Source organism: Phyllostomus discolor, chromosome 3 (assembly GCF_004126475.2).
Source record: "Phyllostomus discolor isolate MPI-MPIP mPhyDis1 chromosome 3, mPhyDis1.pri.v3, whole genome shotgun sequence".
Classification (NCBI taxonomy): Eukaryota; Metazoa; Chordata; class Mammalia; order Chiroptera; family Phyllostomidae; genus Phyllostomus; species Phyllostomus discolor.
Window position 1 is genome coordinate 197,462,879 of NC_040905.2, and position 25,142 is coordinate 197,488,020.

At 41.8% G+C, this 25,142-nt stretch overlaps 2 protein-coding genes across 5 annotated transcripts in view; one reads left to right on the forward strand and one right to left on the reverse strand.

The window, feature by feature from the left end:
- The window catches only part of SLC31A1 (solute carrier family 31 member 1), a 32,413-nt gene extending 16,334 nt beyond the window's left edge, over positions 1-16,079 (forward strand). For all 3 annotated transcript variants that reach the window (XM_028505468.2, XM_036022083.1, XM_036022082.1), the window contains 4 exons: positions 6,888-7,041; positions 9,718-9,790; positions 10,997-11,165; positions 12,839-16,079. In XM_028505468.2, coding sequence (XP_028361269.1) covers positions 6,922-7,041; positions 9,718-9,790; positions 10,997-11,165; positions 12,839-13,040 — 564 coding nt within the window. In that variant the 5' untranslated portion in view covers positions 6,888-6,921 and the 3' untranslated portion in view covers positions 13,041-16,079. The remainder of the gene's footprint in view (positions 1-6,887; positions 7,042-9,717; positions 9,791-10,996; positions 11,166-12,838) is intronic.
- Positions 16,080-19,170: 3,091 nt separating this feature from the next.
- CDC26 (cell division cycle 26) lies at positions 19,171-25,135 on the reverse strand. Of its 2 annotated transcripts, none has more exons than XM_028520670.2 (3): positions 24,915-25,135; positions 22,490-22,610; positions 19,171-19,718 (listed from the first exon to the last, which is right to left on the reverse strand). In XM_028520670.2, the coding sequence occupies exons 2-3, from the start codon at positions 22,568-22,570 to the stop codon at positions 19,542-19,544; spliced, it is 258 nt and encodes an 85-aa protein (XP_028376471.1). In that variant the 5' UTR covers positions 22,571-22,610; positions 24,915-25,135; the 3' UTR covers positions 19,171-19,541. The 2 variants fall into 2 exon arrangements, with proteins under 2 accessions (XP_028376471.1, XP_035877977.1); XM_036022084.1 differs by having other exon boundaries at positions 19,297-19,718; positions 22,490-22,615; positions 24,917-25,085.
- Positions 25,136-25,142: the final 7 nt, after the last annotated feature.

Consider the following 25,142-nt stretch of genomic DNA (forward strand, 5'->3'; position numbering starts at 1 on the left):
CAATAACAGATGGTGTGTTCTCTTTCTTTCTTCCACTTTTAGAAACATGTATGAGGCTTGTTTGTTTTTTTAGTTTCCTCACATTTGTCACAATACAAATATTTGACAAAAGTATTTTAAAGGCAAATTAGACCAAAACATGTAAATCTTAGATTCCCCCAAGAGCTTTGTGGTTTCATGCTCTAGGCTTCTGTGAAGTGAACAGGTAGATAAATTCGTAATAATATTCTTTGAACTTTTTTCTAAAAAGTTCAGTTTGTCTACGTTGCTTCTATATCAACTACACTTTGCTACTTCTAAAATACAGAGCTACTGAATAATTTCTAAGGATAGCTGTCAAATACTATGATATAGCATTTCAGAAGTCACTGAAGTTTACGCAAAACCAGTGTATCGTTGTCAGATTAAGGAATAATTTCTGTTTTTATGTCTAAGTTGTCAAAGGAGAAATGCAAAGAAAAATAATTATTTCAGAAAATACTGTAATCTATTACTAAGTGCAGGATATTACAAAATGCAGGAGAGATTCATTAATAAATAAGATGGTCCTTATATAATTTATAATATAATAGTAAGGATAGGGACAGAAAAGCATTCTGTTCTGGAAACTAAACTGAAAAAAATGTAGAATTAAGTTTTAGCTCTGGGTGGAACTTTATTCATCATTTTATACAGGTAAGGAAAGTGATGCTCTAACATATAAAATGGCTTGCCCATTGTAGTATTTATTACGTGCATCTCTTTCACATTTAAACTAGTCGTCTGTCCTTTATGTTTTGTTGCTTGAATGATAATAGTATGGTACATTCGTGTTTGCCCACAAGGCATAGATGATCTAGAAATTGGACAGTGCACATTTAAAAAATTAAGTTTGTCTCTTGCATGCTTCCTCTTGAAAATGACAGCCCTCCATGGTTGTATAATCCTCCTTGTAGTCAGTTTCTCCATAACCTGTCTTGCCCCAACAGGTTTCTCATCTTCTCTGCTCAGCCTCAGCAGCTTAGCTTACTAAAGTGGAGTGGAGATGTGGAAAGGTGAAATTTATGATAGAAAGGGGTGACCTTGAACCAGTATCTGGAAACACAGTATTGATCAGAGTTAAATCACAGGCTTGCTTTCTGTCTTCCATAGATAGTTAGAATAATATTCTCTGGGCAGCTCCTGAGTTATCATCCTTTTTACTAAAATAGATATTCTTAGCCAAGAATTGCTGAGTAAAAGGGCTACTCCCACTAATTCATAGCTATTCTTTTATTGTTCTAAAAACTTGTCAGTCCATGCAGCATTTCTTGTTTGCCCAGGTCACTGTCCACTCATAAATGAAGGCTCTCTTAAGTTTTAAGTGCAATTGTTTGAAGTAGTTACCCTCTTTATGTCTCTGGAAGTTTGTTACTTTTGATGCAGCCCATTAGTTTGATGGATGAGTAATTCAACCACATAGACTCTGCTGAGTATGCAAATTGTGCGCAGTTTGGTTTCTTCCACGAAAAGTACTTTCAGGGAGTCCTGTGCATATTACCTAAAGTAGTAGAGCTCATTTTAGTGTATGGTGAAGAAAGAGAAAATAATATTGGAATATGCAAATGATCACTAAATTAATTCCTTGCCAGTTCTATCAATAGCTTTCTTATCTTAGCCCAACACAGCCATGAAGAAAAGCAGTAAGAATTTGTTGTATATGACCCCTTGGAATTACTTTTATTATCAACAAAGGCAAAAAGTTAGAAGGGAAAATAGTAGCCTTTGTTTAGTAAAGAATTTTTAACAGGATAAAACCTAAGCTTTTTTTTTTTTTTTGGCAGTTATTCTCTAGAGTTCTGTCTTTTTAAACCTATAGTTGTAGCAGTGACCTCACAACTCCCATTACCTGCCATATTTAATCTGGGGTGTGTGTGTGTGTACAATTTTAAGGTCTCCTATATTTTTTCTTTTGACCTGAACTACTTTCTATCTACTTGTTTCTTTTTTAAAGTATATTTAATTCATTATGCTATTACAATTGTCCCATTTTTTTCTCCTCTTTATCCCCCCCACCCTGTACCCCCCCCCACAAGCATCCCCCCCCAACCCCTGCCCTTAGTTCATGTCCCTGGACTGTACATATAAGTTCTTTGGCTTCTCCATATCCTATACTATTCTTAACCTCCCCCTATTTTGTACCTACCATTCATGCTTCTTATTCCCTGTACCTTTTCCCTGAATCACCCCCACCCCCTCCCCACAGATAACCCTTCATGTGATCTCCATTTCTGTGATTCTGTTCCTGTTCTAGTTGTTAGCTTAGTTTGTTTTTGTTTTAGGTTCAGTTGTTGATAGTTGAGAGTTTGTTGTCATTTTAATGTTCATACTTTTGATTTTCTTTTTCTTAGCTAAGTCCCTTTAATGTTTCATATAAGGGCTTGGTGATGATGAACTCCTTTAACTTGACCTTATCTGGGAAGCGCTTTATCTACCCATCCATTCTAAATGACAGCTTTGCTGGATAAAGTCATCTTGGATGTAGGTCCTTGCCTTTCATGACTTGGAGTATTTCTTTCCAGCCCCTTCTTGCCTGTAAGGTTTCTTTTGAGAAATCAGCTGATAGTCTTACGGGAACTCCTTTGTAGGTAACTGTCTCCTTTTCTCTTGCTGCTTTTAAGATTCTCTCCTCTTTAGTCTTAGGTAATGTTAATTATGATGTGCCTTGGTGTGTGCTTCCTTGGGTCTAACATCTTTGGGACTCTTTGAACTTCTTAGAAGTCTATTTCCTTTGCCAGATTGGGGAAGTTCTCCTTCACTATTTTTCAAGTAAGTTTTCAGTTTCTTGCTCTTCCTGTTCTATTTCCAGCACCCCTATGATTTGGATGTTGGAACGTTTAAAGTTGTCCTGGAGGTTCCTAAGCCTCTCCTCATTTTTTGAATTCTTGTTTCTTCATTCTGTTCTGATTGAATGTTTATTTCTTTCTTCTGGTCCACATCATTGATTTGAGTCCCAGTTTCCCTCCCCTCACTGTTGGTTCCCTGTACATTTTCCTTTATTTCACTTTGCATAGCCTTCACTTCTTTACTTTGTAACCATACTCAACCATTTCTGTGAGCATCCTGATTACCAGTGTTTTTGAACTCTGCATCTGATAGGTTGGCTATCTATCTCTTCATTGCTTAGTTCTGTTTTTGGAGCTTTGATCTATTCTTTTACTTGGGCCATATTTCTTTGTTTCTGCACAACTGTTACATTGTAAGAGGCAGAGCCTTAGGTATTTGCCAGGGCAGGGCAATGCACGTCTCTGTGTTTTGACACAGTCCGAATGAATGTTTCTTCTTTAACTCGTTGGTTGTCAGACTTCCATACAGTTCGATTTTCTGGCGGTTCATTTTTAAATTTGTTGTTGTCGTCCTTCTCTTGGTTGTACAAGGAGGCGAAGTATCTGCCTATGCCTCCATCTTGGCCGGAAGTCCCTACTTCTGCTACATCTTTTTACTTACTGTTTTTGATATGGCAGAACCTTTGGAATTCTAAATTTTTGCCAGTTCTGGCTGAGAGCCTATATAAGCCTTCATTACTAATATCCTTTGTGAATGAAATTGGGAAGATTAAGTATCCTCATGATAACTGCACCTCAAGAAGGACACAGGTCAAGGAAAGGAAGCTAGAATATCTAAAGGGTTACATGGTTATAACCATACAGTTTCTACCAGTCACATTTCTACCAATCGATTTGGAATAGGAAGGGGATGGCCTAAGGGATGAGTGGAACAATATCACAGCCTTCAAGGGGAAGACTCTTCCCACTATTTACTCATCAAATTATATTTCCTGCTCCTATTTACTGGGAGCTACTACATTTTTTCTAAACAATTCCAGCATATTAGCCTAGAATGTCAAGTTATGGAGAAATACCTAAGCCCTATTTATTGCTGCATTTATTATTTCAAGGTCTCCCCTTTATTCCTACATCTTCTTTACCTCCTCCCTCCCCAAAAGGACAATATAAGTGTGGAATTCATAAAGCTATCAAAAGAGTTGTAAAGTGCGTCCATGGGAGCACTTGAAACAAAGCCAGCGCTATTTCTCAGAATATCTACTGTCTCCTTACAGTCATCAAAAGGCAGGATTAGTCCTTTTAAACTGGTTGCTTGATCATGTGAGCATAGTCCATAAGCGTGAATCCCTGTTTATGGAAGTTTACTATCTTTGACCTTGAATTTCCCTTAGCTGCTTGCCAAAAGCTATGTCACCAGTCATAAATAATGACTACAGAAAGCAGAAGCCCAACTAGATAGATTTCCCTTTGTTCAGTGTTTTTACAAATCTAAAAAGGAACATGACCCTAATCGTTTTAAGAATAAAAACTTTCTTCTTTATCCTCCTTATCATGGAAGTCAGCAAAGACTGTAAGCAGTCTTTAAAAGAGTTGTCCGAAGCTCCAGGTTACAGCTGTCTGAGCTGGAGAAGAGGGATCATGTGGCAGGTGTATGACCATGTCTGTGTAATCTTTCTGTGCGGCCTAACCTCCATAGTCCCTGTGGATTATCGTTTCTTATCCATCATTGTGCAATACCAGGAAAATAAAAAAAGGTCAGTGTTAAGACTCAGAAAAGATATCATAATTTAGCCTTTTTGCTCATTCCCTAACTGCTGCCCATAAATTTATGTTTATTTTGCTAGAGGTGCTAGATTTTATAAAGAATCTGGCCCTCTAGTTAAGCTGTACAAGGTGCCTGGGTTGTGGCGGGGAGGGTTAGCAGTGATAGAGGAAACTTCTTTTTGATGATCCTTAGAAGTAGACCCTTGAATACAAGGAAGTTTTGAATACTGTTTGTATAAACACTGCACCGTACTTACTAAATGGGGGAAAGGGGAAAGCAGAAGGAAATGCAGAGGCATGGATACATGGAACAGACCAGAGAAGGTGGGTGGGTGGGGACTGAGTAAAAGCAGGTGAAAGAATTAGTCAAAAAACGTATGCATGACACATAGATGCAGACAACAGTGTGGTGGTAGCCAGAGGGAAAGGAGGGCTGGGGGGAGGTGGAGGCAGACAAAGGCGGGGAGGAGGGGAAATAAGGATATCCGTAACAGTGTTAACAATAAAAATAAAGTTCAGCCCTGGCTGGTGTATGTCAGTGGGTTGAGTGCCAGCCTATGAACTTAAAGGTTGCAGGTTCGATTCCAGGTCAGGGCACATGCCTGGGCTGGGGGCCAGGTCCCCAGTTGGGAGCATGCAAGTGGCAACCAATGTTTCTCTCCCTGTCTTTCTCCCTCCCTTTCCCCTCTCTCTAAAATCTTTAAAAAAAATAAAGTTCTGAAAAGACGGAACTGCAAAGCTGTATGACATTCAATGTCAGATGTGCCATTTCATTTCCCATGTGTAATAGTATTAGGGAAGTAGAAGCAAGCTGGCATATAGCCAACTTCAGACAAGATAAATGTCCTCTTTGGATTCTGTTAGAGAAAACCAGTTTGACTGAATGGGCAAAAGTGTAAGTGGAAATACAGTATTCCTAATCTTTCTACCTAGTTATAAAAACCTGATGAATAAAATATTGTAGGTAGCCCTAGCCGGTGTGGCTCAGTGGGTTGAGTGCCAGCCTGCAAACCAAAAGGTCGCTGGTTCCATTACCAGTGAGGGCACATGCCAGGGTTGTGGGCCAGGTACCTGATAGGTGTCGTATGAGAGGCAACCAATCGATATTTCTCACACACATAATGTTTCTCTCCTTCTCTTTCTCCCTCCCCCACTGAAAATAAATAAATTTTTTTAAAAAGCATGCTTTCTCTGTACCTCTTAATAATGCAATGTTATATTATCCTCTTTATTTCCTCCACAGCACTAATAATCACACCATGACATTGTTTTGTTTGCTTAATTGTTTCTCTATCAGATACCTTGTTTGTCTTATTGGCAAAAAATATTAGCACTTAGCTTAGAGTTTGGCACATAGTAGAAGCTTTGTAAATATTGATTGATTGAATGATAATGAATGGCACATTCAGGCTCAGGAACAGGACTGCCTCCTTGGAATTTCTAATGCACTCTCTCCTTTCCCAACTGGAGTTGAGGAGCACTAAAAAGAGAATCCATCAACACCTCCCTTCTCTGCCCTCCTCAGCTTCCAGCTTCCCACTCCCTGCCCCCTTGCCAGCTGCAGGAGGTTTTGCTCCTTGGTTTATGATCCCAGATGGACTTGTGCAGTCAAGCAGTGACGTGGTAGTAAAGATAACAAGGCTGAATGTGCCATTGTCTAGACTTAATTTAATGTAGAATGGCTAATTTATTTGTAATTTGTTTTCAGTGTTTTTAACTCTAATGCCTGGCTAGGATTGAAATTGTCTAAATTCCGAGCACACTGATCGCCTAGGGCAGCAGTAGACCTTTTCTTCACATTTAAATTAGCTAAAGCCTGGTTGTCCTGTACGTGAAAATGTGTCCTTAATATCCTGAGTGAACGCAGGCCATCCAGTTAGGTGAATTATCTGAAGTGCTTGCTTTTTATCTACTGACATTTATGATTAGAAAGCCCAAGAGCAGTTAAATTTCATTAATGGCATCGATTTGTCCATTATTACAAAAATTGTCTGCTTCCTGCAACCCAAAGAAACTACTTTTATTCTCCTTATCTCGTACTTAAATTTGAACATGCATTGAACACATTTATTAAAGGAATGAGCCTGCAAAAGAAGGGTTAGATTTCTGAAACTCAGGGTGCAGATCTTTCTGCCACGGCCTCCAGAGATGACCCCCGTGAGCTCAGCAACTTCTCTCTCCATCTCTAGAGTATAAGAAATAATTCTACAACTCGAGGAGAGCATCATTCAGTGGGTGACGTCCCACACAGACCTGAGTATTTATCAATAACCAAGGTTTTAATATCCTTAAGTTATTGTATATAATCCTTTTTCTTAGACTCTTCTGCTGACTCTCAACTTTGACTGGAAAAATGGACCATTCCCACCATATGGGGATGAGCCCTGTGGAAAACAGCACTGCTGGCCACCATCACCCGGACACGTCAGCCTCCCACTCCCACGGCGGGGGTGACAGCAACATGATGATGATGGTGAGTACCATGGGAGAGGTCCCCGGATTCTCTCACACACTTGGGTAATAGAATAATAGAAGTAATTGAATTTCAAGACTAGAAAGTTGTTGTTTAAAGGTGGATTTACCTATGAGGAAAAACTAAGTAGACCCAGGTAAGTGATTTGTCCAAGATCATGTGGCAGGTTAATTACAGAGTCACAGCAGAAACAATATTTCCAGGGTCCCTTCTTCTGTACTCCTCCTTTCTTTCAAAATAGACCCTTTTCTGAGTTAAATCTGGTCTTTGTGATTTGTGTAGAAAAGAGAAAAAGACAGAAGTTGATGGTAGGCATGAAGGAGAGTGCTTGTGGAGAGTGCCAGTGGTGGTGATGTTACAGAACCCCGCCAGGAAGAGTGACTCCCATCGCAAGGGCTGGGTGAAAAAGGAAAGGGCTTGTTTATTTAAAGGCTATACAGACTTAGAATAATGACAGATTTCTGCCATTATGTCCTGTTCCCTTTAGAAGACCCAGAAAACACATGATCCTGCCTCCTTTTGCCAAACCAGGCCTGTTTCAGAATATGCCAGTCAGAGGTACCGTCTTTCCGAAAAGCAGAAATCTGCAGCTCAGCTCTCCTAGTCACAGTTCAGGCCAGCTCCAAGCACCCCTCACGAATCCGCGCTTGGCTCGGTGGGTCCCTGCACAGGTCCATCAGCTCTGCCGCCACCTTCTCCAGGCAGGCTTCCCGGCGGGCCTCCTCTTTCTTACTCCAGACCTCGTGGCATTCTCTTACTTACACAGCAGATCGCATGGCAAACTCCCGTGCCTTGCTGTTAGCCCATCTTCATTTAAATGCTTGGCCTGGAACTTCCTGTGACCTCATATCTAGCCCCTCCTATGATGTGTTAGCATCTGCCATTTTTGCCAGTTCCCCAGCATCTTTTACCTTCCAGCTGCCATCTTTAGTCAGGGCAAGATTTCCCCGTGACACAGGGTCATCTGCCTCCCCTGGATGTGTCATGAAGCACTATACTCATAAAGTCACGTACACCTTTCAACCTGGGTGGTAGTCTGCTCGTCTTCAGAAAAAACATGGCCAGTAAGTTGCCGTTATTATTGCAAAGTATCTTTTGCTATGTATAATGAGCACTTTTTTGCCCAAATTTTTGGGGGGAAATAAAGATGCACATTATACATGGGTAGTACTAATTCTGTATCTATATAAATGTTTTAAATTCTTTGATTTATGCTTATATGTTAAAAGTATAACTCTAGAAGGCAATAATGATATCCATATGCAAAATAATACCCTGAAATACAATAATCTGTTGCCGTGGTCCAGCCTTGGCCGGGTCTCAGGGTCCCAAAGGATGCACAGCTATGGCGAAGCAAATGAAGTGAGACACCCGGTGGGGTGCCGGAGGACAGCCAGGCTTTTTGGGCCCGACTGACTCACCGAGAAGAATCAATCTTTATTTTTATAGGGCAGGTAAGACAACATTCAGTGCATAGTGTGATTATTAAAACAGAAACAGTTGCCATAGAAATAATTTCTAAAAACACAGGTTTTACAGATCAATCATGTTAAAGAAATAACCGAAAAGTACAGGAGGTCCCACAGATCAACCATATTAAACAAAGGTTATTTTGACCAAGAGGGTCATTAATCAGATAGCCAGCGAAACTGGGCACAAACTTTCAAGTGTCAATTAGTAACTAGGTATCTATTAAGATTCTAGTGATTGGTCTAAATTAAAAGGGTGTAAGGGGTGATTTGTAGGTATATAGAAATCAACTGTTATCCATTGAGGTTAAATTTGTCTCAGTTAGGTAGCTGGTTTTTTGCCTAGGTCTTTTGATTTATACATCTTGTGGGGCGGGGGGTATGTTTTGTGTTCATTTCCATGTATTGAGATTATTATTTCCAACTAGAACTCCTTGCTTCTATACACTCCTGTCCAGGGTATGGGAGGGGTAGTGTCTCTAATAAATCTTAAGCTTTCAAGTGGTGGCTTCCTAAGAAACATTCCTAGCAACAGCTTCCTCCAGCGTTCTGGCAGTTGGTCTGCCCATAGTTTAATTTTGTCCTCAACTTCCCAGGTCAGGGAAGCAGGCAGCATTAGGGTTGCTAGGGATTTCTGTTCTGTGGTCAGCAAGTCATTTCTCGCAGAATCAGAGGCATCCTGCAGATTTTTTGTTATAACACACAGGTATCCAAAAATCTCACCACCTATTGCTAGCAGGGACAGGCATACAGGAGGAGATACACAGGAGATCTGGCCACAGCCGCCTCTGCTGTGCAGATGCGTCTCACCCGACCTGACTGTGTCAAGGATCGGCTCTTGGTTGGCTCCCGACAATCTGTTTTGTTTCTAAATATAAAAAATAAGAAACTGGATTAAAAAAATAAAAATTTTTTTCCTGAAAGTTTGGGCCAAAAATGTGAGTATGCATTGTATACAGAAACACATTATACATGGCAAGTATCATCCACTTTCCTCACTCAAGGATTGTGAGGGTTTTCTCCTATTTTCAGGGGACCCCCTCTCTGCATCCTGTTACAGTGATGCTAAAATGAGGGGGGAACCTCCCACTGCAGTGAATATCTCTTATACAAATCTGGTACTTTAAGTGTTCTAAGTTTCTTTCCTTGAAATTCTCATTTAGAATCTCCACTCATCTCTAATTGACTTGTTTTGGTTTTCTAACAGCAAATGACCTTCTACTTTGGCTTTAAGAATGTGGAACTATTGTTTTCCGGCTTGGTGATCAATACAGCTGGAGGTGAGTAAACTATCAGGTGGTGTTAGAAGGTAACAGTCACGTGAGAAACAGTGGCAAAGAATCTGGAAACCCAGCATCTCTTTCTGTTGTAATTACTTAATCATTATGGTTATTAACCACAACCATCTTGCTTCGTAGGTAAGGATACACAATGCTTATTTTAGAGTTTCTCAAAAAATAATTTAGCTACCAGATAGGAGTATTTTGCAGTCCATTTCCTTTCGTCTTTTTCCTAGTGTTTCCTTGTTTGATAAGTTATTGGCCAGGGACATAAGACTATAGTCAAGTTAAAATGATATAAACATTTTATATATACATTACCACAAAATAACTTTAGATTAAAAGCTACATTGCCCTGGCTGGTGTGGCTCAGTGCATTGAGTGCCAGCCTGTGCACCGAACAATTGCCAGCTCTATTCCAGGTCAGGGCACATGCCTGGGTTGCAGGCCAGGTCCCTATTGGGGGCGTGCGAGAGGCAGCTGATCAATGTTTCTCTGTCTCTCGCTCTCCCCCTTCCTTCCTTCCCCTCTCTAAAAATAAATAAGTAAAACCTTTAAAAAATTAAAAATAAAAGCTATTGACCTAGTATACTGCTGCCATTTTACAGATAAATTAAACTTCAAATAGTGAAGTGCTTAGCCCTAAATAACAGAATTAGTGTGTCAGACCTGGGACAGGACCCCAGACCTCCTGGACCTGCCTAGCTCAGTGTTCTTTCTAGTGTATGGAGCTGTGCTCTACATCATTTCTGATGCTTGGCACGGTCCATCTTAGTGTCAGTCCTAGATTTTGGGGAACTAATACCCTTCTCTTTGTGTCTATAATGTTGAGTTGTTGTGCTTTAATTTCAAGTTGCACAAGCTGAGTAATCAGTTGGACTGCTTTAGGTGCAGTTATATCTTTTGATCCACAAAATGAATTTTATCTGGGAAGAGGGGGAGTATTTAATTCAGGTGGTGTGTTAAATCAGAAGTTGGAATATACTCTTAGCATTACCACTGCTTCCCAGTGTGAAAGACTTAGAATTGAAATGCCTGTTCAAGAAAAAGAGTCAGCACTTACAATTGTTTTATTCCTCATTTGCATAATGTATTCAGAAATTGAGAGTGGCACCTTTTCTGTGTTGTATTTGTAGCTCAGACAGCACATCAGCAAATGATTTTGCAATGTTTGACAGAACCACCATCTTTTCTTTCCCTACTTAGAAATGGCTGGAGCTTTTGTGGGAGTGTTTTTACTAGCAATGTTCTATGAAGGACTCAAGATAGCCCGAGAGAGCCTGCTGCGCAAGTCACAAGTCAGCATTCGCTACAATTCCATGCCTGTCCCAGGACCAAATGGAACCATTCTTATGGAGACACACAAAACTGTTGGGTAAGAAAATCAAACAGCTCCAGGTAGAAGTTCAGGAGAACTGGGTTAGCTGAGCAGCAAAGCATCTATTTTATTTGCAATAGCCTCCTTCTTGAGTTAGTGAGTCTATATGACCTTCATCGTCTGTCTTTGGAAGCTTGTGGTTGTGGGTCATGAACAGGCCAAAGGAGGAATGATAGGAACCCTTCTGCAAACAGGAATGTTTGTTCTGAATTGTAAGTATTAGTCACTTTAGAAGGAGGTTAGGAATCCATATTGTAAAATACTTGCCAAAGTAATAAGTTAAGAAAAGAAATTCAGGTCAGGGTATAGAAGAATGGCAGAAAGCAATTAATTTCTTTCTCTAAAAAACTGTACCTTCCCAGTTGTAGTCTCAGTTTACTTACAATATAAGACTGTACAAGTGTCTGTATTCCGTCAAAGAAAGTATTTGAATGACTATTGGTTTTTCCCACAGACTGACAAATCCATTTTGAGATTCAATCTTAATAGAAATGTAGGTCTGAAATCTAATTGAGTTCAAGCAGTCCTGCAGACCAGTATATCCTGCTCTCAAGTAAACACAACATTATTTATTCATTGTACAGAAGAGCTTACTGAAGCCCAAACAGGTTGTGACATGACTAATGTGACAGAACTAGTAAGTGATGGAGGGGATTAGTAGCCAGATCTCCTGATCCTTTGTTAAGTATTGGGCTGGCCAAAAAAATGGTTTGATTTTTTTCCATAAGATGGCTCTAATAGCTCTTAGTTGTCTTTAACTTCATTTGAAACAACTTTGTTAGATTGTATTGTGACAGATGTCATATCAGCATGTATTTTTAAAAAACATCAAAATTGGTGAGTTTTTGTGTAGCCATTTTAATATTGAAGATGGAAGAAAATAAACAACATTTCCAGTATATTATGCTTTATTATTTCAAGAAAGGTAAAATGCAACTGAAACACAAAAAAAGATTTGTGCAGTGTATGGAGAAGGTGCTGTGACTGTTCAAATATGTCAAAAGTGGTTTGTGAAGTTTCGTGCTGGAGATTTCTCCACGGTGGATGCTCCACAGTAGACCAATTGAAGTTGATAGTGATCAAATCCAGACATTAATAGAGAATAATCAGCATTCTACCATGTGGGACATAGCTGACATACTCAAAATATCCAAATCAATAAAGTTATTAGTGAAAATGAAAAAATGTGTCTTATTCTACAGGAAAAAAACAACACGAACTTTTTGACCAACCCAATACTTTCTACTATACTATCCAGCCCTCAATTCTATTTTAATTTTTTTTAGAATGTGAACTTTGCAAAGTAGGAAGGGCTGAAGATGCTCAGGCCAATAAGTGTGGAAAAGTTTAGGCTTCCCTATCAGGATCCAAGATGGAGGTCAATCAGGGGTTTAGGTCTCCTTCCTTGCCCCAACTCCCAAAGAGGGCTCCTTCTGCTGACTTACAACCATAACCAGCCATTGCTTATAAACCTGACTACCCTATCATGTTTCATTTCCAGGGACCAATAAACAGCATACACATACACAAGTACCCACGAGCCACCAACGTGGCTGTGAGGGAATCCAGTTCAAGCTTTCATGGCAACCGTTCCCCCTTTCTTCTGCTTTGCAGAGCTTTCCCAACACTCCCAGGGCTCTCTGATTGTTATTTCCCTGTTTACTCTCCAGACAGCAGATGCTGAGCTTCCCTCACCTCCTGCAAACAGTGCTGCATATCATCCAGGTGGTCATCAGCTACTTCCTCATGCTCATCTTCATGACCTACAATGGGTACCTCTGCATTGCTGTAGCAGCAGGAGCCGGCACAGGGTACTTTCTCTTCAGCTGGAAGAAGGCAGTGGTGGTGGACATCACAGAGCATTGCCATTAATGTCAAACTCCATGGTGCGGCCTTACGATTGCAGTGGGAAGCAGTTCAAGACTGGAAGAAATAATTCCTGCTACAATCTTCCCTTCTTGCTCCTTATCTCCTTATATACACACCTGCTCAACAGAGGTTTAACTTACAGTCTCTGAGCTAAAGTGATAACCCCCATGATTGTTCTTTTTCCTGCCCTGAGATTCCCATTTCTCGGTGTGAAGTGATCCATGAGATGTCTCCTCCAACACTATCGTAGATCCAAGTTACATGTTCTTGTCTAATCCAGGTAGCCTTCTATTCGATGACTTGATGACCTGCTTTCTTTTTTAGTCTTCTGTTTTTATTTTTATAGACAATCTGTGAATTTGGTGGGTTTTTCCTGGGTCAGTGATGGGATGGATTAACTTCAGCTAGGATTCATGGCAGCTGAGGGAAATTCTTGCCCAACTAAACCCAGAACCCAAACTTAACATTAAAAAATAAGGACTCGATGAGTGGAAATACATTGTGCCTTCCCCTGGGTGCGATGTGTTGCACCAACTCTTTGTGGTGGGCAGAGGGTGGTTTGAGACTGCGTACAGGTCTGGAGCTTGCGGAAACGCACGTTATGAGCGGCTGACTTGTCTGCTGTGTCCCCACTGAACATTTTGATTACAATGAACTTGTCAATCAAAAAAAGATGACAGTCAATTTGAAACAATGGAAATAGATGTTTTAAAATCAAGCCATTGACATTTTACTTTGACTTGGTACCTTGATTTGCCCCAACTGAATGTAGCACAAGAGTTGGAACCATTATCTCCTGTTTCTGTGCATCTGCCTCTACACCAGTGGTTTTCAAACTGTAGCATGCGTGAGAATCACCTCGAGCGTTTATTAAAAAAACACTAATTGCTGGGCCTCAACCCAGAGCCCCAAACTGGCATTGCTAACAAGTTCCTAGGTGATGCTTCTGCTGATGGTCAGGGGACCACACTTTGAGAACCTCTGCTTTAAACCTAGTGAGTTAAGCATAGGAATTTGAATTACTGATGGGTAGGCGGTATGCCTGGGCTTCACTCGTGTACTAAATGCTGCTGGTCAATACTTAAACATTCCACAAACATTTGTTCAGCTCCAGCTGTGTGTACGTGTGCCTGACTACACATGCATAAAGGGCCGCAGCCAAAGTAACTTTTACCGGCGTGTATGGAATCACTGGCCCTTAGTTTTAGAGATCTGTAGTTTCTTGGAAATAGCTTAAAGATTGGGGAAGACTTTTGATGTGTAGTGTAAATTAGCCAGCCATAGGCCAGAAGGACAAAAGTCTAGCCCTGTCTTCGGAGAGGCTGAGGGCGTGGTCTGTGAATGGCCAGGTGCTCCTTGGCCCCCACACCAGGCAGATCCTCATCCTCCACTGGCCGTCTTTGTCACTCTTTGGGGCTTTATTAGATCACAGGAGGCCAAAACCTCTTTTCTCAACAGAGAATCACATTGGACTTTTATGTTTTCAGTTGTTAGTCCACACTGCAGCTTTGTTCCCAGTCCAAACTACCTCCATAAAGTGACTCTTCTGTGCTGGTCTGTTAAATCCTGCCCTCCTTGGTGCTAGACTCCAGTTGTGCCTCAGGACAGAAGACAGAACAGCCATCCTGTTCTCTGTTGTGGTTTTGAAGTTTGTACTTTCTTTGTAGGTACAGTTAAATATTGGAGCAAGGAATGTGTACTTCCATGGCTTTGAACCAAGAGAGGGTTGTGAGCCTACTGGATCGAGGTTAAAACCTAATAATCAATGCTTAGAGTTTTGCGCTTTCTCATTCCAGCCCCTGTAGTGCTGTTACTCAGCATGAGAAGAGTGACAGGTACTGACAAATCCAACATTAAGGTGTCAATAGCCCGTTATTGCCTCAGAAGTCAAGGAGTAATAAAACCTTGAGAAATGAAATAAGAATGTTTGGTAATTACCCTGGTGCTCTCTAGAAATCTTGGCATGAGCTGCTATGAAATACCCTTGTAGAACAGGACCTTATCATTAAGATAAAAAAAAATCAAGGCCAGTTTAGACAAAGTGCTATGAATTTGAAATTCCCAGAGAGAAACATCAGTTTGGGATAGGTATTCAAGATAAGAGTCTTCTGAAAAACCTGAATTCCAGCAATTCTTAGAGAAGGTTGCCAAAGCAAGAAGCTAGTGAAAGAGAAAAAAAATTAAAGCCCTTTCTTGAGCTCTTTGTGATAATATAGTGATCTTGTTGACTTTCATTTCTGTGTCTGTTCATGTGGAATTTAGTGTTGGGCTTTTGTTCCTGTTAGACCCCCAAATGCTCGTTTCTTCCCCATGCAAATCCATCTGAAGCCTGTATCCGCACTTCTTGGGCCCCTGCTTTGCTCTCCATTTCCCCTTTCTGTCTTTCATAGATAAAAAATAATGTCTTTCATCCCATGTATCTTGTTTATCAAACCTCCCTAGCCTTCCTGATGCAGTGGACCTTACTACGTAGTGAATGTAGATACCAGCTGGAAGTTGTAAAACTTGGTAGAGACCTTAAGCATGTGTCAAGGAACAGTTGTCCCACTGGAATTTCTATAAGGTTGGGTAAAGGGCCACCTGGTATCATCTGCAGTTATGGGATCTTAGTGGTCTCTCCAGTCTCTGCTGGAGAAACACTCAGCCCCACAAGGCCCACAAACGGATCCTCCATGTCCACCAGGGAGTTAAGAGATTAAGGTTTCTTAAATATTTCTATGGTAAGGTTGTCTGGAATTCCCTTCCTGACTGTGGGGCACTGGTCTTGAGTTCTAGCCACAAAGAGTTAGGAGCTTGAAGGAGATGGGGCAGGGGGTACACTTACATGCCATTTAATTTTGATCCTGCCCTGTCCAGCTGCTGCTTTCAAAAGGTACATTTAAAGATACAAAGTCTGCATTTGATATAATGCCTTAATCACTGGTTCTACAATTAATGTTGACTGCTTTAGATTGTAAGCTCCTGGAGAGCAGTATTGCAGTAGTGGGAATGTTTTAACAATGCCATGTACAAAAGAACAAAATAAATATTTTGATTTTGTGATTCTCTGCACGTCTTTTTACCCAGAGTGATGTCAGAATAAGCGGTCTCTTCATTGTGCACATAGAGTCTTGGCCATTACCATCAGTTTTTAATGCCAGTCTTTGAGTGGCATGGTCCCTTTATGTTTTCATTTCATTCTCCTGCTCAAAATGGCAACCTAATACATGGTAGATCAGCATGAACTTCTGCACAGGAGACAGGGTTTCATGAAGGTGCAAATATCTTGGTATACCAGGGATTTCTGAATTTACAAGCGGACTTGTTGGCCCTGGTTGGTATGGTTCAGTGGGGTGAGCACTGGCCTGTGAACCAAAGGTCATTGGTTCGGTTCCCAGTCAGGGCACATGCTTGGGTTGCAGGCCAGGTCCCCAGTTGGGGGTGTCCTTCTCCCTCTTTTCCCCCTCTCTAAAAAATAAGTCTGAAGAAAATAAATAAAGCTGACATGTTGTATCACGATCCCTTGGCTCTATTTATGCTGTCAGGCAAGGGAGGGGCCCTGAGTTGAGCCTCTGGGAACTTCACTAACGAGCCTTGAGGTGACTCTGGAGTCAAGTGTTACCTGGGTTTGGATCCTGGCTCCATCACTAGAAATGTGATATTCAGCAAGTTATTTTAATCATCCCTGAGCTTTAGTTTTCTCAGTTATAAAAAGGCAATACTGGTGCCTATTTGCATTAGGAGCAATATGTATAAAGCCCCAACATGTAATAGGCATTCAAGCCATAGTAAGTATATATATATTTTAATAAAGTTTTTTTTTAAGATTTTATTTATTTTTTTAGAGAGGGAAGGGAGGGAGAGAGAGAAACATCAATGTGCAGTTATGCTGGGGGTCATGGCCTGCAACCCAGGCATGTACCCTGACTGGGAATCGAACCTGCGACACTTTGGTTTGCAGCCCATGCTCAATCCACTGAGCTACGCCAGCCAGGGCTAGTATATATTTTTTTATTACCTGTTTATTTCCTGTCTCCTCCCAATACAACATAATCTCCATAAAGGCAGGGGGTTTATTTTTTTCCTACTTTGTTCACTGATACGTACCACTAACTCCTAGGAAATGCCTGGCACCTTGGAGGAGCTCAATAAATATTTCTTATTGTTACATGAGCTTTGAATTGAACTAGACAGAATGATTACATAGCTCAATAAGTGTAGTACCTGATAAAAAGATAAAACAGCAATAATAGCAGCAATGATAGTTACCCAGCGCTTATGGGCCAGTCATGGTACCGTGCTCCTTTCACTACTTCATTCAATTTCCACAACTGTCTTTTTAGATACATATTTTATCTCCATCATATTGCTAAGGTAGGTTAACAAAGTTTAAATCATTGGCTCCAGATAATAGCAAAAAAGTGACTGCTGGAATTTCAGCTCAAGACTTTCACTCCACAATCAATGATTTTTTAATCCTTTTAATTAGACAATTTTCCCAAACATACACAAAAGTAGAAAGAACCATGTTGTGAACCCTTTCTGCACCTACTACTCAGCTTCAACCAACGATAAATCCACAGCCAACCTGGTTCCCAGAGTTCATGGTCTTAACCCCCTGATATAGAATCAAGTAGGTAGAGTAGAATATTTACTCCTTGTGAGCAAAAGAAGAGCAGAACACTATACGTGGCAGTGGCAGTGGCTGGGAAAGCCTTCGAGTTCCGACTTGGTTCAACTTTCCCCTCACCATCGGATCACCCAGGCTTCATGTGCAGTCTCAAGTGATGGGACCTTCAATCCCTGCTGTTTCTGTGCTCAGGATGTGTCAGGAGCCAACCAACAACCAACCCTTGACACAGTTGGGTCAGGTGAGACGCATCTGCACAGCAGAGGCGACTGGCCAGATCTCCTGTCTTATCTCTTCCTGTATGCCTGTCCCTTGTAGTGCTAGGTGGTGGGATTTTTGGATACCTGTGTGTTATAACAAAAAATCTGCAGGATGCCCCTGATTCTGCACGAAATGACTTGCTGACCACAGAATAGAGACCCCTAGCAACCCTAAAGCTGCCTGCTTCCCCCACCTGGGAAGTTAAGGACAAAATTAAACTATGGGCAGACCAGCTGCCAGAAAGCTGGAGGAAGCTGTTGCTAAGAATGTTTCTTAGGAAGCCACCACTTGAAAGCTCAAGATTTATTAGAGCCACTACCCCTCCCATACCCTGGACAGGAATGTTTATTAATAGAACCAGGTGGGTAAAGAAGCAAGGAGTTCTAGTTGAATGTAATAATCTCAATACATGGAAATGAACACAAAACATGCTCCCTCCCCAAGATGTATAAATCAAAAGACCTAGGCAGGAAACCAGTTACCTAACCTAGACAAATCTAACTTCAACGGACAATACCTAATTTCTATATAACCTATAAATCACCCCTTGCACTCTTTTAACTTACACCAATCCCTAGAGTCTTAATAGATACCTAGTTACTAATTGGCACCTGAAAGTTTGTGCCCGTACAGCTTCGTTGGCTACCTAATGACCCTCTTGGTCAGAATAACCTTTGTTTAACATGACTAATCTGTAAAACCTTCTGTACTCTTCGAAGTTATTTCTATGGTAACTGTTTGAATAATCACACTATGCACCTGCTCCATTGAATGTTGTATAACCTCCCCTTATAAAAATAAAGATTGATTCTTGGGGAGTCGGTCGGGCCCAAAAAGCCTGGCTGTCCTCCAGCACCCCACCTGGTGTGTCGCTCCATTCACTTCGCCTGAGCCGTTCCTCCTTCGGGGACCCTGAGACCTGCCAAGGCGGGACTCCAGAAAGGATGTGAGGCCTGATCCAAAGAAAAACGGCCTGAGAAGAACTCACTTTGTTAAGTGTGCTTGCTTAATTTGGGAATTAAGAATTTTCCACTGAGGCTCACTACTGCCAAGGGGCTTGGGGTCCAGAGAAACAAGTTCAGAAAGGGAGATCAAGTTTACACAAAAATCACCAAAATCTCATCTCCACAAGGGCAGGGACCTTTGTGGATTTTGTTCACCAACGTTAGTAAGTACCTAGAATAGTACCTGGCACATCGTGGGCACTCAACAAATAACTTGCTGAATAAATCGGTCAAATGAAAGTCAGAGACAAGGATGAACTGGAAGTGTCCTGTGTGTGCTCAGGGTCTTTTAATGAAGAAGGGAAGAATGCTGTCACGTCTGAGGCAAGTAGTGTTTCAAGTCTGGGGGTTAACAGTGCTGTTATACTTCATAAAGAATGTCTCATACTTTCCCAAAAATATATTTATTTTAAAAAGATTAGACAAGTTTTATAGAGTCAAATTTTCCAGAAACAAACCAGAGTTTGGATTCCAGCTTAGAGTGAAAGTTAAGTATCAGTAATTTCATGCAGAAGTATTTCGCTCGGCAGGAGGTAAAACATTCTGAGCGCTCGATTCCCTAAATCTTGTTTGTACTTCTGCCATCATTTTACACCGTTCCAGGGCTCTGGCAAGCAAGATAATCCACCTCTAAAATTCAAAACTTCCAAATTGAGATGAACGGTTGCTGGGCTTGGCTTGGGGCTTATAACCAATTCGGTCATTAATCATCTGCTCCCGGTTCTTGGGGTCACTGCTGAGCCCTATGGCACCTTCTCCATCACTGCCTCCTACAACATCCACATCTTCCTTTTGTTTCTTACGGGTCTGAAAGTACACAAGTTTTAGGATTAAGGCACATTCTTCCCATTAGCAAATATTTATTTGGCACCATCATGTTCTTGGCATAGGGTAAATCGTGAGTCATAAAAATGTAATCAAACTGATGTCGGTAACCAACGAAATGTGAGTTTTCTTCTGGTCTCATTTTAGTGCAGGGCAAAACTCTCCCTCCCACCTAAGTTGCTCTAAAACAGGTCAAACCCACTGGACACTGCCTTTAGGAGAAAAACTAACTCAATAGTGAGCCGACTCTGCAGAGTCAAAGGTCACTACGCTAGCACCTCATGAGACTCATTACAACGGAGGTTTAAACCATACTTAAAGTTCATCCTTAAGAGGGCACTCTCAATATGAGCTTTTAAAAAGCAAAAAATTAGGACGCTTAGAGAACAGTAAAGTCTGTTTGCTAACATCCGTCATAATAAGAAGCACACACACACAGGCTGGGAGCTGAGCCCCCGGAGAAACAGACCAGGGCAGGGCAGTCAGGGGAAGTGTCTGAGAACGAACAGGCTGGTGGCCTGCCTGACTACCACAGCAGTACCTTCCCTAGCGCACTGACAGGAGTCCCTTAGTGGGATCTAATAACCAGAAATACATTTTTACATGTTAATAAAAGCATATGTTCATGGATATGTACAAGATGCAATGTCCTCTGCCAAACAGTAAAAAATATCTGCAAGGACAGCAAATGAAAACAGACTCATACTGGGCACCTCCATTGAGCCTGCTATTGCAGGGGACAGATGCAGAGAAGAATGTACTCATTCTTGCTTTCAAGCAGAATGTGGCCTAGTGGGGGGGGGGGGGGACAGAAAAACAGACAATGACAACAGAGTGGCAGTACCTGTGAGAGGGATCAGCACAGGAGGAAGAGGCTGAACCTAACCCAGCTGGGGCGAGTACTCAAGAAAGCCTTCTGGACGGAGCTGAGTCAACAGAGGAGTGGGAGTCGGCCTGACAACAGGTGAAGGGCATTTCAGGTAAAGGCAACAGAGTGTGCAGAGGCTCTGAGAGTCAAGTTAGAGATAACTCGGCAGTGAGAGATAAAGTGCAGAGATGAGCGAGGGCCTTGTATGCCATCCTAAGGAATTTGGACTTCATCCTGAAGGCCAGTGAAGATTTTTTTTTAAAGATTTTATTTATTTATTTAGAGAGAGGGGAAAGGAGGGAGAAAGAGAAGCAGAGAAACATCAATGTGTGGTTGCCTTTCACGTGCCCCCTACTGGGACTTGGCACGTGCCCTGACTGGGAACTGATGAAGATTTTAACTCTTATTAATGCACATCTAATAGCGCGGAGTAAGGCTACACTTAACAATACATACTGAGCTCCGACTATGTACTACATCCTGGGAACTCAACGGTGAAAAAGACAGACGTGATTTCCACAATCAAGGTTCCTATTGTAAATGGCTTTACAGTAAACAAATCATTGTAAAGTATAATAAATGCTACAAAATCAAAGAATGAAGTGCTCTGAGAGACCCTGATGAGCGTGGAGAGGAAGGACACACCTAAGTTGACAGGGTCAAAAGGGGCCTCTCACCCTGAGGAAGTAACATTTAAACAGAAACATGAAGTAAGAGGGAAATGTGTGCAAAGGCCACGAGTGATAAATAGTTTTGCATGTTCAAGGAAACGTAAGAAAGCCAGTGTGTCTGGGGTCCAGAGGGCAAGGCAACAAGTAGCAGGAAGTAAAACTTGAGAGGGGCCAGAACATACAAAATCCTGTAGGCCAATACAAATTGAGATTTTTATCTTCGGTGCAGCAAACCAGTGAAGAGTTTTAAGCAGGGGAATGACATGACCTGAACATTTTTAAAAATCATTCTAGATACTTGATGAAGAATGTATTAAAGAGACAAAAATGGAAGTCGAAAGCCACTTAGGATACTACTGAAATTGTAGAGAGAGAGATGATGGTTACTTGGACTAGGGTTGCAACAGTGGAGATGAAAAGGTATAGGCAGGTTCTAGAATATTCTGGAGGTAGAATCAAAGGGTTTGCAGACAGTGAGTGTATAAAGGGTGAGGGAAAGGGAGAACTGAAGAGTGACTCCTAGGACTGTGGCTTGAGCAAATGCATAGACACTGAAATGAGAAACAAGGAGGTGAAACTGTCTTGAGGAAGAAATCGAGTTTTTTGCTTTGTTTTGTTTTGACATGTTAAGTGTAGTGGGCTGAATAATGAAACCCAAAGCTGTCAGGTCCTAATCCTAGGAATCTGTACATGCTGTCTTACACAGAACAAGGATCTCTGCAGATGCGAATAAATCAAGGATCTAGAGCCAAGGGCGTTATCCTGGATCATCTGAGGAGGCCCCACATGCTGTCACCTGTGTCACTATAAGAGGGCAAGGGGACACTTCACAGGCAGAAAGAGGAAGGCAGTGTGATCAGAGAGGCAGAGAGCTGAGTGATGCAGCCACAAGGCCAGCGGCCACCCGAAGCTGAACAGACAGGAACTGGCTCTCCCCAAGAGCCTCTGGAGGGAGCACGGTCCTGCTGACACCACAAGTTTTGGTCCAGTGAGACAGACTGCAGATTTCTGGCCTACAGAACTATGAAAGAATATACTTCTGTCATCTTAAACTGCCAAGTTAATGGTAATTTGTCACAGTAGTCACAGGAAATTAATACATTAAATTGGAGATGCCTGTAGAACTTCCAAATAAGCTGTTACACAAGAGTCTGAAGTTCAAAAGAGAGTTATTATTTCAAATGCCCCTAAGCGTTGGAAAGTTGTACTCTTACCTCCAAGTCCTTCCGAATGCTCTCAAACTCCTCGATGTCATCCAGCTTCAGTTCCAGGCGGGTTGGTTTTCGTCGCAGCATACTGAAATCAACACTAAGGCCCAGGCCCAGTGAACTATAGCTGTTAAAAAGGGCAGAGAGGAGGAAAAGCTGGAAGGTTAAATCTCAGCTGCAAATATAAGATCAATTTGTAAGCAGGCACACTACACTGAATGGCAATGCAAAAGACTCACAGATTCACACAAAGACTTCTAAGTCTTTAGATGTCTGAACTTTATATTTTTGTTACATAACAGAGATCCATAACTCTGTTATTCAAAAAAAAAACCTCTTTCTTCGTGGCCTTAAAATAGCAAGTTGCCTATAAAAGAGAATTCTAGGCAAGTCACTTTAATCTCATGATCCAATCACATTCAAAGACATCTTCCAGCTAAGAGAACAACTTTAAAACACCACATCTTAATTCAGTAACACTAATTCAGTGTTAGTAGGAGAGCACACAAGCCACTAAGTTGATCAACTATACAGGAGAATTGTGAGAGATTTGTGAGCACTCCTGAATACTAAAATCAGTTTACTAAATCTCTTGAAAACTCTAACTCACCAATTCACGGAGTTATCCTTAGGGTCTAAATAGGTCCTAAATAGATATGTCATTCATTAAACAAACACTTCTTTGTGCTCCAGCGGCAGGGTTAAATGGCACAGCCACAGTGTGTAGAGAAAACAAACATGTAAACAGAAAACTGCCTAGTGTACCAAGAGCATCGATGAGGGTAATACAATGGCATCACACAGGCCCGATCCACTATGAGTTGAGTGGGGGGGGGACAGGGACAGGGAGAACTTCCTAGAGGAGATGATGTCTTAGTTGACTTGTGCAGGGCAGGCAGAGAAAGAGGATTAGGGGCATTCTAGGCTGAGAGAATAAAGACGCAAAGGGGCTCCAGAGCACACTCCAGTCTAAAAACCCAAGGTAATGCTTATGCCAACAAAAACCTTTTTTTTTGGAGAAAAAGGAATAAAACTTCCCCACTGAGTTTAAAATCTATTGATGGCATTCATCTTTACATTCTTCACAGCATCCAGTAGAATGCATCTATAATAATCAGGCAGTAAATATTTTGTTGAATAAACCAGAGATCCAAATAAAGTGACGTGAATTTTCCCTGAGCATTGTGCTGTGCTTTTCCCTTCTCATTTTTACGTTTTTTTAAACACAGAATCCCTGTGATGTTAGCAAAATTATCCCTGTTTTACAAATGAAGTGAAAGCTGTTGTTTGGTTAATAAATGCAAGCCTCTCATAAAAATTATACAAAGGTTACACAGCGAGGATTAAATGAGTGAGCAAAAGCTCCTTTATTTAGAGACATAAATTATTATTACGTTAATCTAGGATGTAGCTAGAACTGCAAAGTGGACAAAGGGAGAAATGCTTCCTTCTCCCTCCCATGAAAATTGGGATGCATACAGGTGATATTACCAACACAACATACTAGCACATCGCATTTCAAATTGCATCGTACTAAATCAGATACTGTGTTGATCCCAATGTCGATGACTGGTGGAGGAAGCCAAAGCTCCGGGGAGAAATGCTGAAAGGAAAAACATTGCTTTGCGCCGTCTTCACTTTTCTGCAAACTGCGAAAAGCTTGCCACTAGGGAGCAGTATAGGGTAGCGGGTAAACGTGCTCGCTCAGGAGGAAAAAGGGCAGAGAGCAGAGGTTCTAATACTCTCCATTGCTTATCTTCAACAATTAGCTTCATCTTTTACTAGATCTTAATTTCTAAATCGGCACTCTGTTACTGTATGGGCTGACTGACGTAATGGAGACTGAGTTCCTGGAATATAACTTATTCAGTAAATGCTCAATAAACAACAGTCATCATCATAGTAACTGTCCTTGTGGAGAGGGGCGGGAAACACTCCTGTCCAACTCGGCAAACACCAATATTTTGAGCATCACCCCCGACACGAAGGCAAAACCCTTATGTTTCTCACCTCTGGTGCGCCAGCACCCAGCGGGGCACAGGACCATGCAGAGTTGTTTGCACGTACCTGACGCCTCACATGCATCATGTCACTTTGAATCTGACACACAGACCAGGCTGAAACCAGCAAGAGCAGGCCGTAGCTCCCCCGCCAGGTCTTTATTTTATTTTGGCGCTAGAGGGCTCTTTGAGCTTAATCTCTCACTGCTGCCTAAATTCACCCACCCATAAAAGAGCCCCAGGGCAAGAACTTCCGGGCAGCGGCGAACAGCTCGCTCGCAGCAGCTTCTGGGCAGCCCTCACCGGTCCAGGGCAAGGGTTTCCATGGCAACACGGTCCCCCGCTCCTGGACCAGGTAAAGCAGCTTGCAGGCCCCAGAAGCCCTCAATTCGCTCAGTTCAGCCCGGGGCCGCGCGACCTGACGGACCTACCTCTTAAACCTGCTCAGCCCCGGTGGTACGGAACCTTAGCGCCCACCGCGAATCTTCTGCTAAGCACCGGACTACACTTCCCAGGCTGCTCTGAGCCCCTCTCCTCGCAGAACCTCGACTTTCGCGTACATTTCTCGGAGGCCCTACCGGTCACACCTCTAGACGTTCCCCCAATTTTTCTTTCTTTCCTACTACGATTCCCATCGTCCTCCACGAGGCCTCGGACTA